The sequence below is a fragment of the Neurospora crassa genome, linkage group I (genome assembly GCF_000182925.2).
Source record: "Neurospora crassa OR74A linkage group I, whole genome shotgun sequence".
Lineage (NCBI taxonomy): Eukaryota > Fungi > Ascomycota > Sordariomycetes > Sordariales > Sordariaceae > Neurospora > Neurospora crassa.
This window is the reverse complement of record NC_026501.1, coordinates 5,635,109-5,651,204: the sequence shown is the minus strand read 5'-3', so window position 1 is coordinate 5,651,204 and position 16,096 is coordinate 5,635,109. Positions and strand designations below refer to the sequence as shown.

At 52.7% G+C, this 16,096-nt stretch overlaps 4 protein-coding genes across 4 annotated transcripts; 1 reads left to right on the top strand and 3 right to left on the bottom strand.

Moving 5' to 3' along the window:
* Positions 1-378: 378 nt before the first annotated feature.
* NCU08356 (acetamidase) lies at positions 379-2,914 on the bottom strand. The gene is made up of 3 exons (XM_960166.2): positions 2,490-2,914; positions 978-2,376; positions 379-904 (listed from the first exon to the last, which is right to left on the bottom strand). The coding sequence occupies exons 1-3, from the start codon at positions 2,528-2,530 to the stop codon at positions 623-625; spliced, it is 1,722 nt and encodes a 573-aa protein (XP_965259.1). The 5' UTR covers positions 2,531-2,914; the 3' UTR covers positions 379-622.
* Positions 2,915-3,357: 443 nt separating this feature from the next.
* Positions 3,358-6,984, bottom strand: cac-2 (chromatin assembly-2). The gene is made up of 4 exons (XM_960167.3): positions 6,313-6,984; positions 6,137-6,239; positions 4,727-6,050; positions 3,358-4,673 (listed from the first exon to the last, which is right to left on the bottom strand). Exons 1-4 carry the CDS (start codon positions 6,436-6,438, stop codon positions 4,028-4,030), a joined length of 2,199 nt encoding a protein of 732 aa, XP_965260.3. The 5' UTR covers positions 6,439-6,984; the 3' UTR covers positions 3,358-4,027.
* Positions 6,985-8,374: 1,390 nt separating this feature from the next.
* Positions 8,375-9,176, bottom strand: NCU16404 (hypothetical protein; the record flags this gene model as incomplete). The annotated part of the gene is made up of 3 exons (XM_011395090.1): positions 8,375-8,383; positions 8,707-8,733; positions 8,871-9,176. The coding sequence occupies 3 exons, from the start codon at positions 9,174-9,176 to the stop codon at positions 8,375-8,377; spliced, it is 342 nt and encodes a 113-aa protein (XP_011393392.1).
* A 1,553-nt stretch (positions 9,177-10,729) lies between these two features.
* On the top strand, positions 10,730-16,094 carry NCU08358 (hypothetical protein). Its single transcript, XM_960168.3, has 3 exons — positions 10,730-11,345; positions 11,406-14,927; positions 14,994-16,094. The coding sequence occupies exons 1-3, from the start codon at positions 11,037-11,039 to the stop codon at positions 15,897-15,899; spliced, it is 4,737 nt and encodes a 1,578-aa protein (XP_965261.2). The 5' UTR covers positions 10,730-11,036; the 3' UTR covers positions 15,900-16,094.
* Positions 16,095-16,096: the final 2 nt, after the last annotated feature.

Sequence of the window (16,096 nt, the reverse complement as noted above, 5' to 3'; positions counted from 1 at the left end):
TGTTGGTTTAGAGAAGAAAAGGGGAGAGGGAAAGCCGAACAGTTCAAGTGGAAACGGCCAGAGCTTTATACCCGACTAATTGGTCTCATATCATCTCAACCCCACGTACTGTTGGCTGGAGAGATACTACCATAGACCAAAATTGGATGAGAGACGAGGCAACGAGACAGGGTGAAAGGGGTCCGATGTCGGCGACTACCCTCACATCTCTACCTCTACGAATGGAACTAGGCTGCGAGTGGGAAATTGCATGGGAGGAACGTTCCCTTGTCTCAAATCAGAAGGTCAAGCCGAAGATGAATCTCGGAAACACTGGTACAAGTCTAGGTGGACAAAGGTCTTATCTGCTGAAACTGCTAACAGTTTACACCCGTCAAATCGGGTTGGAAATCATCAAGTCAACTCCCGTCCTGTAAGGCTCCTCTGACTTCCAACACTATTGTGGTCAAACTATACGCTGATCATACCATAGCCAATTCAATTTAGGTATAAAGACAATCAAGGATTATGGATAGGCTCTCTCTAGACCCGGGTCCACCCGACCGCCGACAGGTACTCCTACGCACTAGATCTCATCTTTTGGCCTTTAAAGGCGACGTATGTGTTCCTTTTCCCGGGCTTCCTAATCCACCACGTTATTCAACAACTCTGGGTCAAACAACTTGTACCTGTCCTCTCTAAGCGCGTTCTCAACTCTCTTCATTACCGCCAGGACCTTCTCTTCTTCTAAACGGCGGCCAATAATCTGCACACCGACTGGAAGTCCATGCATGCGCTCGGCGTCATAGTGTCTGTACGCTCTGGTTGCGATACCGTTCAGCCTCTTATGGTCAAAGGTGCTCGGGAGCTTATCGAGCGCACTATCGACATGCGTGACGGGGATGATGCCGGCTGTGTAGTCGAGCTGATGAGAAAAGAGTGTTTGTGTCAGTGAGGCTCTCCGTTTGGGAAGGTAAGACACTCGTGGAAGAACACACCAAGTTGAAAAGAAAGCAATATCCGCAATTGCTGAAGGTATCCTTCGAGGCATCGTGCGGAATAGCAGGCAGCGCATTTGGCGGTGAAATAAGCACATCGAACTGCTTCCTATTCCAATACTCGAACCACTCGGCCCTGTACGCCTCTCTCTTCTTGACCTCCCCCCAGTTCTCGGCAGCCGAGATGGGCCTCGTCTGCTTCACCAGCTCTGCCCAAAGGTTGTCCCTTCGAATGTACTTTATCCACATGTATGACAAATACCGGACGATGCTCGGCCACTTGCCAAACGACAGCAAGCTCGCTCCCGAGTCCAGCCACTCCCCGAACCTCCTGTACGAGTTGAACCACCACCCACCATCCGCATTCAGTAACAACGCCCCCATCCGCAACGCCTCAAACATATCCGGCGCATCCTCCATCTCCACAATCTCATGCCCTTCTCTCCTCAATGCCTCCTCCACCGTCTCCAGCGCCCGCTTGCATGCCGGACTTGGATCAACCACTTTGTCCGTCCTCAACACGCCAACCCTCAACCTCCTCTCCTGATCCGTAAACTCCTCCACCACTTCGTCCCTCCACGCAAGCGGGTGAACAGAGTGATCATACTTCCACGGCTTCATCCCAATCACCGCCTTGGTAAAATAGCTCAAATCATCCAGCGTCCTCGCCATCGGTGAGTAAACACTAGGCACGCCTTCCTGGCCGGGCATGCTGGTCAGGATGCCCGCCTTGGGCCAGCGCCCCGTCGCACACCTCAGGGAATAACACCCGCTGAAATGGGCCGGCACCCTGACGCTGCCCGCCACATCACTACCGATGCCGATGCGTCCGCCACAAGCCAGGAGCGCCGACTCGCCGCCCGTCGAGCCGCCGGGCGAGTATGCCTTGTTGTGAGGGTTCGTGCAGCGGCCCCACACGTCGTTGGTGCTCTCGTAACTCAGCAGGGAGATGGGCAGGTTGGTCTTGACATAAGGGACGGCGCCGGCGTCTTTGAGAAGGCGCACCATCGGCCCGTCCTGCGGGTTGTCGGCCTTGTTCCCGACGAAGGAGGAGTACCCGACTGTCGTGTCGAAGCCGCCTACGATGATGGTGTCCTTCAGGCTGACGGGGATTCCGGCCAGAGGACCCTGGAGGTTGACTCTCTTGGAGTTTTTGAGGGAGTCCTCGGCGGCGGAGATGAGGACCTCGGTCAGGCAGTTGGTCTTGAGGTGGGCTCTGATGGCAACCTTGCCGTAGGTTTGGAGCACGGAGAGTGGCGATATGGCATTGGACTGGACCCCGGACACGAGTTCGGCGATGGGCTTGTTGATGGTGTCGAGGTCTTTGCCAGACAAGGCGGCATGGTATTCCGGACCGAGCGAGGAGATGCGTTCTTTACGCTCGGCTCGTTTAAGATTACTGTTTGAAGTAGTCTGAGGTTAGCAAAAGGACTACACATTTTTATTCCGGTAATCTAAAGAGCCCTAAGAGCCAGACTTTCTATAAATATGATTATGATGGATACTACTGACCAGTCCCGCTTGTGGCGGAGGTAATCCGAAAGGAAACTCATCGTGTCAGTGTGCTTGCTCACTGCTCACTGAGCTTTTCCCAATATCGAAAGGATGCTCGCTGAAACATCCAAAAACAAGGGATTGTGGTCTGTATGTATCGGTGCTGTCGGCGTTGCCGCGGTTGATAGCTCCTAGGGGCGATGTTGAGTTGAAGACGCGCCGGTTAATTTGTGGGAGGTGGAGATTGGATGAAGGTACTCAGACTGGAAGGGTATTACGCCGTCTAAAACGAATAGGCAAGACGATGTGAGGCCGGTGTAGATAGTTCGGGTTACATGTAACAGAAGTGAAGGGTAAGTTGACAAAAGTAAGCCCCAACACCAACCCCCCTCACGCGGGGGTGACTGCTCTTGTATAAGTGATAACGGCCAAGCCAATGGCGGGTATCTTGAAGCGGTTTGGTGAGAAATGGGAAGCTGCAAGGGGACCCGAGGTCCTACCCTACCTAGCTATCCGAGAACAGATAGCGTCCAGGATAAGCAGTTACACTTCTTCAATTGGACTAAGCTTTATCTCCCTATCGGCGTTTTTGGCTAAGCGTGGACAAAGAGTGCCCTTCGGACATTGTTCCTGTTAATCTTCCCCGCGTTTGAGGTCGCACGTGTGGTATGTTTGGTTACTGGTCACAGGTGCCTAGGTACCATCCAACTAAGTGTTTAAGCTGTCCCTCGTGGACCCGGCGTATCTTTTCCCTCCCAAATTCCTAGCTCCTGCCGAATTGTTGCACCACAGAAGTACTCACCGTAGGGAGAAATCAGACCGGTCAAGATTCCAGATACTTACCTTTAGATGATAAAGTAACATGAATGAATTCAGATAATCTTTTTACCTCGAAAAGTATTTTATTGTCGTCAATTATCATGCAATTGTTTTGTCTGCTCAAAAGCTGACGGTGGGTGAGTGCTTAAGCCGTCCTAAGCCGAGACCTCCGCGTTGGCGAGCCTGTACCTAAGCAGACCGATACCGGGCATAGTATCACTGCCGTAGCTCAGTCAACTAACTTCCGGGGTTTATTAGCATAACAAGAGTAAGAAGACTCCATACCGCTCATCTGTGCATGGCCGAATCTTCAGATATCATAAAGTAGCTGACATCTCAGTCTGCCCAGAATAGCACCCACCACCAAGCGCATCCAAACCACCAATTAAACTGTAGCTTCCGTACTTAAACGTTCTGTATTCTTCAGCCAGCATGATGCCTGCCAACACCACTGTAGATGCAATAACAAATTGACCTGGCCGCTCTTACCTTCACGATATAGAAGATTGTGCAGAGAACCAAGAGCCCAAGGGGCAAGTTCTCCCACACTGGGCAGCGAAACATCAAAGATATAGGACCAAAACCTCAAACCCTCAAGACATCACCCTTTTCCGTTCTCCTCCTCTTGCATGCTTTCCTATCTTCCATTCGACCTGTCTTAGCACATGTCAAAGACATCTATTTGTGAAGTATCCGCGGGTTGTGCTAGATCCTTGCGACAACAACCGCCTAGCGACCTACGCTTTAGCCACGTCGCTGTTACTGGACCCGTCAGTCGTAGACGATGCCCCTCCGCTGACCAAGGTAGGCGCGATGCGTCTCCGTTTGGGTTGCTGGCTATTCTCCGCGTTATTTGCCTCGCGAGAATCGCTTGACTCCCTCTTCAAGTTAGTGGAGCCAGCACCACCGCTCGAACTCTGCGGCGTCTCAGGAGGGGTCACAACGGGCAAGCCCGTAACCTTGCCCGAATTGGTGGCAGCGATGCTTGGCACTTGGCCAGAAATAAGCGGTGGGTTGCTCATAACCCCGCCCTGTGATGTAGAAGCTTGAGTAATGGCAGAACTAGTCGAGTTGGATCGTGCCGGTGAAGGGGGCGGCGGGTTCACGAAGGAAGCAGCTGTAGGTGGCGAAGGCGCCGTAAAAGAGCTCGCAGAGTCCCTATGGCGATGGTTGGTACCGTTGTGAAACGGGGATGGGGGGGCAAACACCCCCGAGGGATTGGGAAGAGACGTGTTCTGGTTCGACGTGGCTCCTCCAGAGGACAGTGAATGTCGTGGACCAATTTCTCCAGTATACGGTATACCCAACTCTCCAGGCAAAAAGGACAGGGTGGAACAGAACCCATCCGACGAGGATATCAACAGCGTCAAACCATCAGTCGACCTGCAACTTATATTAGTTTGCGAAGGCTCAAGGAAGCAAAGGGAATAACTTACCAGGTAAGGTCCGTAAAAGTGGCGCAGTGCAAGTTGCTCACAACGCAGATAGGTGTGTGTTGCTGGGTATCGTACAGAAGCACTGAGTCTTGGGTGGCTACAGCGTAGACCATCCGATACGGGAGCGCGAACGCCGACTTCGGTCCAGGGCTCTGCACTGGAGCCTCCGTCGATCCTGAAACCGAACTTTCGGTGGGCAATGGAGGAGGTGGTGGCTCCATCACGGACGGAGCTGTTGAGGGCTTTGCTAATGGTTCAGGCAGTGAAGGTATCGGCTCCTCGGCTGATGAAGTATCAATGGTGATGTGTTTGGTGACGGGCGGTGATTGTCTCAAGGTGTAGATGATTGGGGAACATCTGACGGCGACAGACGGCTTCTTGTGTCCGGGTAAATGGGCAATGGGTGGTTTGTTGATGCCACCTCGCGTGTATATGTATACCGTATTAATGACCTCGTACAAAGGTTTCCCGCCATCCACCTGATGCTGAGTCTGATATTGACCAGCAGGTGTCAGGAGCAGACTTCCGTCAGGTGTGAAGGTCAGTCTCCGGAAAAATGAAGTTAGAGTCTCATTCGCATAAAGGCTCGCATTCTTCATGCCCAGGCCGTAGCTTGAAGAGTGCGGTTTGGGAGAAGCCTCGATAGGCATAACAGCAGGCAAAGGCATGGACGGTGCGGGCGACACTGATCGCCTGGACGAGAACGACGATCTCCGGCTATGGCTGATGACACTGGGAGGGTTCATAGGCAGGGCCATCGAAGTGGGAGTACCCGGGATGGAAGGGTTTGGGGATCCAGCAACAGCACTGGGATCCAGGGATGTAAAAGCGGGCCGGTTACCGAACTCGGGCGGAGCTGGGCTATGAGAGGATATCCTGCGAGGAGGAAGATCTGTTTTGGCGTGGCTGGCAATCTTTGGTGGCTTGTCGTCGTGGTTGTTGGCGAGGGTATACTGGCCATCCTTGGTCCTCAGCGAGTAGATATGTACCGATCGATCGGAAGATTGTGTCGCGATGTACTCGTTCAGAGGATCCCATGTAACGCCCTGGACGTAGTGGCTATGTTCGGCAATCTGGCGCACGAGTGTGCCCGTCGAAGCGTTATAGATGCGCGCAACGTTGTCCATGCTGCCGATGATGAAAAAGGCAGCATCCGGGGACCAGGCAAGATCATATATCTCCGTGCCCAGGGACCGGCACATGTGCTTTGTCCTCCATGTTTCCTTGTCTTCGAGGCCTTCGTTTCCGAACGTCGCGTGGTGAGTGTCTGATGGAACCCACAAGATGACATTGCCGTCATCTCCAGCAGAGGCAAGGAGTTCACCTGAAAGGGGCCTTGTTAGTACGCGAAAAAGCGAGCCAAGGGATCCGGAGAGCTGGTGGCATGCCACGAGGGCAAGGACAACGTACCTTTGGGAGCCCAGCGAACGACGTTGACTGCTTGTGTATGTTTGGACAGGGTTGCCAAGTACTCGACCCTACGATTCTCGCCATCCTCCTCTATTCTCCATAGCTGTCGCAATCATAACAATCAGTATGGGTCCAAAAACCTGAACGCAAGGGCGGGACAGGGTAGATTGCATTACTCGAACATTGTTGTCTCCGGCGGCGGTAGCTAAGCGGCCCTTGCCTCCGGGTTCGAAATGGGCAGAGTAGATGGGGTACGGATTGTTTTCGTGGTGCCAGTTGATGATTAACGGAGTGGCTTTCATTGTGGCATATAGTCGGTTGGAGCACGAGACGGGTGGGTTGACGAGAGGTGAAGGACGGAAAAGTGGTGGTGAGAAAGGCGCAAGTGTTGCCGGGTCAAGTGGAATTATTTCAATCGGCAACGGCACCACTTTCTGGGGAAGGTCTGGGGTTTCTGATCGGTCTGGGGTTCCGTCCCGCCGTTGGCTCGGCGATGAACTGCCTGTCGTGAGAAGTGCGGCAGCCGTGCAAGTGCCCTGCGCTGTGCTATGGGCTCGAGGATAGCAGATCCAGCACAGGTCTAGCAGCTGCAGATGAGGCGGCTGGCTGGGAACAACAATGAGAAGGCTTCGATTTTCCGATGGTGAGGAGCCTGGGAGCACAGTCGATTGGGCTTTGGTCAATTGAAGTGGCCGGAGAAATCAATTGTCGTAATCTTGATGGAGGGAATCGCAAGAGGACATGGGGATGCGGGCGGGATATGTGAAGCAAGTTCTTTAATACCATCAAGAAAGAATTCGAGGTTTGGGTGGGTGGAATAGCTCCCGTTGAGGTCGGCTTGTTCCACGAGGCCTGTGCGGAGCTAGGTACCTAGCTCAGGGCGTTGATATTGGTTGGATTGGATGTCCGCGCAGTTGACCGGAACCTTGAAGGGCGGCGCCGCTCAGTTGCAAGAAATGATAGGTACGCCCTGGCGGGACGGGACTGGGCAAGGAGGAAGCTAGGTAAATTGCTACCTAGCATGGACATACCACTCAGGTGTCGGGCGAGTCGAGGTAGTCGATCTTGGCACTCAGGTACTTCTCCTGTTGACAGGCAGTAACTGAGTTGTCCGAAGTTGATGCCATTCACGATACATGTGACGACGGATGAAGCAACAATACCTAGCAGCAAAGAACTTGCTTGTTCGCATCCCAGGCAGACCTGGTTGAACTTGTTGAGGAGTGCTTTAATTGAATAACGTGAGACCTGCCACCTCCTACCACTGCACCTACTTACCTCCAAACCCAAGAGAAGAGGTGAAGAAGGACGGGAACCTTCCCTCCATGTGATCTGAGTGCAGCAGCTGCATTGCACTTGCCCGACAGTTGGCGCTGGCAACCCGCCTTGATGTTCAAGGCCCACCTTGCACGATCCCTTTCACTTTGCGGGACGGAACTGAAAGAGCCCAGGTGCACTGGCGGTCATCGAACAAATGACCAACTCCCAACCACAAAAACCTGGAACCGTGTTCTGCCCGCTCCTCCACCTACCTCGCTCCTGCATGCCTCAACTAGTACCAAGTCTCGGCAGCCACTCTACCTAGAGGTATACACAAGACTTCTGTCGACAGCCACCCTTCACACCCAGCCAATCAAATGGAGATTGCCTCTTCCCGGCGCCGGGACATTGATCCCGAACCGTGACACTGCCATGAAGGCGAGGCAAGACCTGAGCGGATGATACACCGACCAAATTTCCAGAATAAACACACCAAGGATTGAGACCAGAGTGCTGGGTGTTCAGTCGATCTTGTCTCCCAAAGTGACACCATATCTCGACCTCCCAAAGTCCAACCAACCAAGTGAAGATAACCATGAGCTGAACGACCCAAATCTGGAAAGAACAAGAGATCCGCTTACAGGTTCCAGTTGATTCTTCAACTGGTGGAACTGGGCTTATCGCGTCTGCACCCCCCCCTCTTTCTTCTCTCTAAACTGGATATGTATTGGAATCGAGCTTCATTTGACGGCAGACGGCAGACAATGGACAGCAGCGCTTCTCGGAGGCTTGCCCTGAGATCGACAAAGGCAGCGCGACAACCGACTTGCGACACCGGTACAATCGCATCTGTTCCCCATTCTCCTGGTTGTGGAGAGTTCAAATATGAGCACCCCGATGGACTACACTTGTACTCTCGGGTTGAGGACGACAGTGGTTTCGAGTTCGAAAGTTGGGCCAGATTTGCACCCGAATCTTTTAGTGACTCTGCGTTTCCATCAGTCAGCACCGCCCGTTCTCTCCTCGACATCCCAACAACTTTTTCCTAACACTCTTAGGTAATCCACCAAAGGATTACTAAATGAAACAACTTGGAAAAGACCGTGCAACCATAACGACCCAAGCTAGTGCTTTACAGAAAGCCACAAAGCCCCCACCAGCAACGACAATGGACAAGACGGTGACGATGGTGAGGGGAAGACTTTGGAAGAGTTACCGGCAAAGCGAAGAGGTCAAGTCATCGACCTACCACTTTACCGCCTTTACGCTATGGAGGATGCTCGGTTGTCCAGTTACGGCCCCTTACACACACCTCCTCTGACGTAGCGTTGTGGTGCCTTTATGCTTTCACAGCTCGAGTCAGTATGTTTGAGCTGGTGTACAAGCACATCCCCAACTTTCCGAGTCTCATTGACTTGGCCTTGACATTCATATGTTTGGTTGAAGAGGCTATCTTCCAGGATGGTCGTCTTACTTCGAAACCAGTCTTGCATGCTGTCTTACTTGGTGGCTTCCCCAAGGTGCTGCGGTATTCAAATTTCCCGGCTTGTTGAGGCTCACCACTGCGAATAGATTTCTCCAAGATCATGCTCCTAGCAGCTTGGCCCAGCTCAAAGCTGGTGCCGAAATTCGTCCAGCTGAGAGCCAATGCGTGGGAATTCACAAGGGCCGTCGGGATTGGTTTTGTACTTCTCCCTGAGCCGTGCATTATTTGATTGGTTTTCGTGTGGACGCCACGACCGATGCCGAACGGGTCTGTTGAGTTCAGGTTGTTGGTCATGGAGACTTTTGGCGCATTGAATGTCTTTCGCGCCTATTCGAGAGATTGGCGATAGTTGCGGCAGTTGTCGTGTGCGAACACCCAGAAGTCCGAAGCTCAGGCAAATGTGAAATTTGGGTGAAAGAAGACCAAAAAAAAGAAGAAGAAAAGGAAACTTTACACACGAATATCACAACAGTCTTTGATCACGAGAACGTCTCAGGCGCTGTCGCACAGCTCTTTTAGTCAATAACTCGGTCATTACGTGTTGACGAAGGTTCAGCAATGACAACTTCGTATCTTCACGGTTTCAAAGAGTCTTGCACATAGAAGCCGATTACGCCGACTTTATGGACAACCTGGTCAATAAAGAGGCGAGTTGCCGGATATCCGCCAAGCCAAAATTCAGGATGACGATGTCAGGTTCGCATCGTTGCAGAATGGCGTATCGCAGCGGTACGTACATAGCCGATCGGGCTATCCAAGATCAAGCGTCGTAGCATTTTCCGGTGTTTGAGGCTTACCAGTGGAGGTGTCTTTTGTCCCGACAGCAACAATTATACATGTACCTAGTGCACATAGTACGGCTGCATATCACGTCCAGTTTGCCCCTGGGCCCTTTCCATATCTCGGACAGTACACTAAATCCAAGCTAAAATCCGGGGCGGCTTGCACCCCGAGTGAGTCACGTAGTGTACAGATATTTCTCCTGCCTTTCTAGGTAGAGGCAGGTTCGAGTCGATACCAAGCTTGGCAATCCGTCCTCCTATCAACGTTGCGTTGAAGGCATGACGGGACGTACGGCGTAGCAGCATCTACTACCTATGCAGTATATGCATGCAGTATGGAGCATGCGGTGTATGTACCTACCTACTGCGTACAACCACTACATGGATTCCCAGCGTGGGAGTAAAGGTGATTTGAATCGATGGGGTATAGTGCCGGCTGTCAGCCTGTATGCAAGTGCATGAGAATGTGAGCAGTCTGTCCGTTATCTCACACCCCCCCTTCAGCCCAGGCGCTCGACAAGTTCGCCATGTGAGTCAAGACAACAATCTCTTTTCCATCTCCCACCCGAACGGCGACGGATGAACCCAATGCTGCTGGCTACCGTTGCACGATCATCTTACATCCAGCACACTGCGGGGTTCGTTGCATTCAGAACGGAAGGGTGTGTCTTGACATGTTCAAAAGACCCTTCTGCTGACAGGACGCCAGCCCGCTCCTGTCTGATGAACGTGTAAAAAGTCGGGGTTTTTGAGTGTGCATACCTTAGTTAGGTAGTTTTGTATCAATGGGTTAGCGCTTGTGTGGCGTTAGCTGTCTTTGCTGGCTTACACAAGCAGACGGCAACCTCAAGACCCGAATCCTCCGGCCTTCTGGGTCTGGGTGGAACCCCTGTATTATTGATAAGTAGCAGATTGGGCCAATCTTCGAGCGTCAATTGGAGGATTGGCCGCTTTCAACTTTTTTCTTAACCACACCCCTCTTTATTCAGGGAGGTGTCCGTCTAGCTAGACGACAAGTATCTAAGTAGCTGACCGCCCTCTTTTTTTTTTTTTTTCTTGGTGTTTTCTCGAGTATCCTCTTCTCCCTTTCTGTGTTCTTTTTCGTCTCCTTTTCTCCCCTTACCCAGCTCTGGTGGATGGTTGAGAATACCTCAACGCTGAGCTCAGGTCCCAACCCTCCCCCCTTCGCCAACATCTTGCCAGTCTGGTTGTCGGTTTTTCTTTCTCTCCGACAACAAAGAAAGCGAGGGGCGCTGGCGCGAGACACAACGCGCTCGAGATCCGGTCAAAAAGCCTGTTGACCGTGTCGCCAACCAGACGCGTTACCGAAGTTTGGCGTAATCTTGTACAAGGCCACAAGATCTAACTGGCCATGTCTCGCAATGAATCCCGTTTTGCAGTGGTCGTGACCGGCCTTGCCCTCGTTGGCCTCGGCTCCTTGCCTGCTGTGTCTGGGTTCGTCCAGCGGTTTAGAAAGCGTGAGGCACGACAAGAAGTCCTCTACGAAGATGCCGACGGAAAAGCGACCGTCGAGTCCCAAAGAGCCTACTCGGCCAAGGTCCCAAAGGCGGTGATCTTGCTCTCTGCCACCGCCGGTTTTGCCCTCTCTATCGCCATTGCACTATTGTCGACAAGTAGAAAGGCCAGTTCGGTGAACGACTGGCTGTCTACTGGAGCATGGGTACAGTCTTGTCCTTCCTGAATTTTCCTTTTGCCCAAGGTAGCTGACTGTGGGTTGTAGACCCTACTACTGTTCCAGGCTATCACAATAGCCTCCTGCAGAAAGTCGGTGCAGGCTTTTGATCTCGGCATTTACGCGTTTTTGTCCTCCGCAGTGCTGAGTGCCATTCTGTTTGTCCAGGGTGCTGATGCTTCAGAATCTCTCTGGGATCACAATCGCACCCTGTTTGTCCTCCGTGCCGTCGAGCTGGCACTGGCCGGAACCCTTGCGGTTTCCAGTTTGTCCATTCCAAGGAGACCCGACGTCTATATCGATGGAGAGCCGGTCGATAGGATGTATACCGTGTCAGCTATCAGCCGCTTCACATACGCCTGGCCCAGCAAGCTTCTGGATCTTGCTGTCAAAAAGAAGGATCTCGACTTGACCGACCTCAACAGGCCCGATCACTTTTGCCGAGCTGCAGACACTTCAGCCGATTGGAAGCGACGCAACTACCGTCATAACCTTTGGCTGTCCGTGATTCTTGCCCATAAGAAGGCGTTCTCCTTGCAGTGGGCTTTGACACTCTGCACGGCCTTTCTAAACTTCTCCCCCCAGTGGGTGATTCTGCAACTCTTGCGCATCTTGGAGAATCCCCAGGTTGGCAGCAGCTACGGGTTCGGTGTCTGGTACTGGGTTTTCTTCCTCGGCGTGGCCATGATTGCCCAGTCATGGGTGGAAGCCTATGTGTTCTGGCTTTCGTGGTCTGAACTTGCCATACCCATTCGCGCTCAACTTTCTGCACTCATCTTTGAAAAGTCAATGCGGAAGAAGGACGTCAAGGGTGCCGGAAAGGCCAAGGAAAAGGAGAAGACCACTGAGTCAGGCGAGCCTCCTGTCGTTGGGCCGGCAGGAGAGGGAACACCAGCCGATGCGCCGCCAGCCGAGCCAGAGGCCGAGGCCGAGGCCGAGGATGATTCTGATGAGCTTAAGAAGGGCAAGCAGAACACGGTGAATCTGATTGGCGTTGACGCGAAGCGTGTCTCGGATTTTTCTACCTACCAAAACATGTTCCCTGGCAGTCTTTTCAAGCTCATTGTTTCACTGACCTTCTTAACCCACCTTCTGGGCTGGAAGGCTCTTCTGGCGGGCTTCTCCGCCATGCTTGCCATTATGCCAGTGAACGTCCACTTCTCCAAGAAATATGCCGCTGCTCAGGATAAACTGATGAAGGTCAGAGACGAGAAGATGGCGGTCGTTACCGAAGCCCTCCAGGGTATCAGGCAGATCAAGTTCTCTGCTCTGGAGCCAGAGTGGGAAGGCAAGATTGGCTCAGTCCGAGACAGGGAACTTGGTGCGGTCTGGAGTGTGTTCATGGCCGACACAGCCCTCCTTGCCTGTTGGGTCACGAGTCCTATCTTGCTTTCGGCTATATCTTTGGCCGTCTATGCCGCTTTGAACGGTGTCCTGACGCCATCTGTTGCCTTTGTCAGTCTTGGTGTCTTTAGAGGTCTCGAAGTAACGCTGTCGGTAATTCCTGAGCTTACAACTGATCTGCTGGATGCGTGGATTTCGATCAAGCGTATGCAGGAATATCTGGACTCTTCCGAGGTGACGGTCGTCTCGGAGGATGCTGAAGAGGTCTCGTTCCAAAACGCTTCTATTGCCTGGCCTTCCGATGAGGATATCAAAGAGGAGGACAGATTCGTCCTTCGCAATATCAGTGTCACATTCCCGAAAGGGGAGCTATCGGTCATCTCCGGCAAAACAGGAACAGGAAAAAGCTTAATGTTGTCCGCTATCCTTGGCGAGGTTGATGTTCTTGAGGGTAAATTGTTTATACCCAAGGCCCCTTCACTGGCTGATCGCCACGATGACAAGGCCAACAAGGACAACTGGATCATCCCTTCGGCCATCGCCTACGTAGCCCAGATTCCCTGGATCGAAAACGCAACCATCAAGGAGAATATCCTCTTTGGACTGCCTTTTGACGAAGAGCGCTACAAGAAGACCATCGAAGTTTGCGCACTGAAGAAGGATTTGCAAATGCTCTCCGATGGCGAAAATACGGAAATCGGCCAAAACGGTATCAACCTAAGTGGTGGCCAGAAATGGCGCATCACACTGGCTAGAGCCATCTATTCCCGCGCCGGTATTCTTGTCCTTGACGATATCTTCTCGGCCGTGGATGCTCACGTCGGCCGCCATATCTTTGACAAGTGCCTCAACGGTGTTCTGGCCACTGGCCGCACACGAATTCTCGTTACCCACCATGTTGCCCTCTGCGAGCCCAAGACCAAGTACCTTGTGGAGCTTGGCGATGGCCGTGTGTTGGAGGCCGGTTCGGTTGACAAGCTGCGCGAAGCAGGGACTTTGGATCAGATCAAGCGACTTGAAGAGTCTCCTGAAGAAATCGAAGCCGACGAACAAGCCGACACTGCTGTGAACTCGGATGATTCTGTTGATGGCGATGGACAACAGGCCGAGGCAGATGCTAACGCTCTGAAGAAGGTCAACTCTAAGACTGCCGCTCGGAAGTTTGTTGAGGACGAGGGACGCGAAAAGGGAGCTGTCAAAAAGCAGATTTATTACCAATATCTGCTGGCCAGTGGAGGTTGGAGTTACTGGACCATCGCTCTCATGATTTTCGTTGTCGTCCAGGCGTTCAGTATTGGGCGATCATGGTGGCTCAAAATTTGGACAGCGGATTCCGATGAGCAAGCTTTTGACAGTCAGTATTTCCCCAGTGCTACGATAGAGCAAGACTTTGCCTATGGCACCGGCATTCAGCAGACGTCTTTCCACACGATGGCTGCTCCATCCATCACCAGCCATAACAGCCTCACATACTACCTCAGCATCTACGTACTTCTGGCCCTCATCTCATCCATCGTCGGTACACTCAAGTTCCTCTACGTCTACATCGGCTCCATCCGCGCAAGCAGGGGCCTGTTTCGAAAACTTAACTTCACCATCCTCCGCGCCCCCATTCGCTGGCTTGATACCGTTCCTGTTGGACGCATCTTGAATCGCTTCACGTCAGACTTTAACATTATCGACTCGCAAATGGCCAACTCGGTCAGCTTTGGTATGAATTCTTTTCTGAACCTGCTTGGTGTCATTGTTGCAGGCCTCTTTGTCTCCCCGTACATTGTCCTGCTTGCTGGTATTCTGTTGTTCATCTGCCTCTACTATGCAATCCGGTATCTCGACGGCGCTCGTCCGGTGAAGCGGCTGGAAAGCACTACCAAGTCACCCGTGTTCGAGCAGTTCGGCTCCGCTCTCTCTGGCGTCGCCACCATCCGCGGTTTCGACAAGTCAGAGGGTTATATCAAGCGCATGTATCGCAAGGTGGATGAGTATTCCATGGCGACATGGCATCTCTGGCTTTTCAACAGATGGATGGGCTGGAGAATGTCGCTTGTGGGCTCTTTCTTTGCCTCCTTCGTCGCGATCCTCATATTGGTCACCCCTGGCATCGACTCGGCTCTGGCTGGCTTCGCGCTCGCTTTCGCCTTAGAGTTCTCCAACTGTGTTATGTGGACGATTCGTCTGTATGCCAACGTTGAGCTGAACATGAATGCCGCCGAGAGAATTGTTGAGGTAAGTTTTGAACTTACTGTCTTCTACCTGACCCCCCTGCTCTTTTTACTAATAAATCCTGTTTAGTACGCCTCCCTTCCTACCGAGTCCCTCGAAGGCATCAGCCCGCCCGCCGCGTGGCCCACCGACGGCCGCATCGAAGTCAAGGACCTCGTCGTCAGCTACGCCCCCGACCTCCCTCCTGTCCTCAAGGGCGTTAGCTTCAGCATTAACCGCAACGAGCGCATCGGCGTTGTCGGCCGCACCGGCGCTGGAAAATCCTCGCTCACCCTTGCCCTCTTCCGCTTCATCGAGGCTAGCTCCGGCAGCATCCATATCGATGGCATCGACATCTCCACCATCAAGCTTCACGATCTGCGCTCTCGCCTGGCCATCATCCCGCAGGACCCCGTCCTCTTCTCCGGCACCGTACGCTCCAACCTTGACCCGTTCAACCACCAGACCGATGCCGAGCTGCGCGAGTCCCTTGAGCGCGTTCACCTTGTCGGCGACAGTAATTCCAACTCCGGGAGCGCTTCTCCTGCACCAGAGGCCTCATCGTCTTCGGCCACCGGAGGCATCCAGAACAAGAACACCAACATCTTTCAGAATCTGGATTCCCAGATCTCCGAAGGCGGTCTCAACTTGTCTCAGGGCCAGCGCCAGCTCCTCTGCCTTGCGCGCGCCATCGTTTCGAGGCCGAGAGTTATGGTCCTGGACGAGGCCACCTCGGCGGTGGATATGCACACGGATGCGTTGATCCAGCGGTCTATTCGCGAGGAGTTCACTGATGCAACGCTGCTCGTTATTGCTCACCGTTTGAGCACGATTGCTGATTTTGATCGCATTTTGGTGCTGAGCGATGGCAAGGTTGCCGAGTTTGGAACGCCGAGGGAGCTGTGGGAAAAGGATGGTGGGAGTGGAGTGTTTAGGGGGATGTGTGAAGAGAGTGGTGAGAAGGAGAAGTTGAAGGATATCGTTTTTGCAAAATAAAAGGTTATGGGGGTGGAAGGGATGGATTTATGGTAACGAACGGACGAAAAACTGGACGAAATCCGTGGGATATTGGAATTTGGGAATAGAAAAGTACTGCGCCTGGGGAACATACATCCCTTGAGAGGTTTAAAAGAAGCCAGACTCACCGTATTGATATACTGAAAAAATAGATATATTGTTGGAGATTTGACGCT

Coding starts and splice junctions, on each gene's coding strand:
- NCU08358 (XM_960168.3), top strand. CDS start 11,037: ATGTCTCGCAATGAATCCCGTTTTGCAGTGGTCGTGACCGGCCTTGCC. Junction 11,346..11,405: donor GGCTGTCTACTGGAGCATGG/GTACAGTCTTGT, acceptor TGTGGGTTGTAG/ACCCTACTACTGTTCCAGGC. Junction 14,928..14,993: donor CCGCCGAGAGAATTGTTGAG/GTAAGTTTTGAA, acceptor AATCCTGTTTAG/TACGCCTCCCTTCCTACCGA.
- NCU08356 (XM_960166.2), bottom strand. CDS start 2,530: ATGAGTTTCCTTTCGGATTACCTCCGCCACAAGCGGGACTG. Junction 2,377..2,489: donor CTCCGCCACAAGCGGGACTG/GTCAGTAGTATC, acceptor TACTTCAAACAG/TAATCTTAAACGAGCCGAGC. Junction 905..977: donor ATTGCTTTCTTTTCAACTTG/GTGTGTTCTTCC, acceptor TTTTCTCATCAG/CTCGACTACACAGCCGGCAT.
- cac-2 (XM_960167.3), bottom strand. CDS start 6,438: ATGAAAGCCACTCCGTTAATCATCAACTGGCACCACGAAAACAATCCG. Junction 6,240..6,312: donor CCGGAGACAACAATGTTCGA/GTAATGCAATCT, acceptor TGATTGCGACAG/CTATGGAGAATAGAGGAGGA. Junction 6,051..6,136: donor CGTTCGCTGGGCTCCCAAAG/GTACGTTGTCCT, acceptor GGCCCCTTTCAG/GTGAACTCCTTGCCTCTGCT.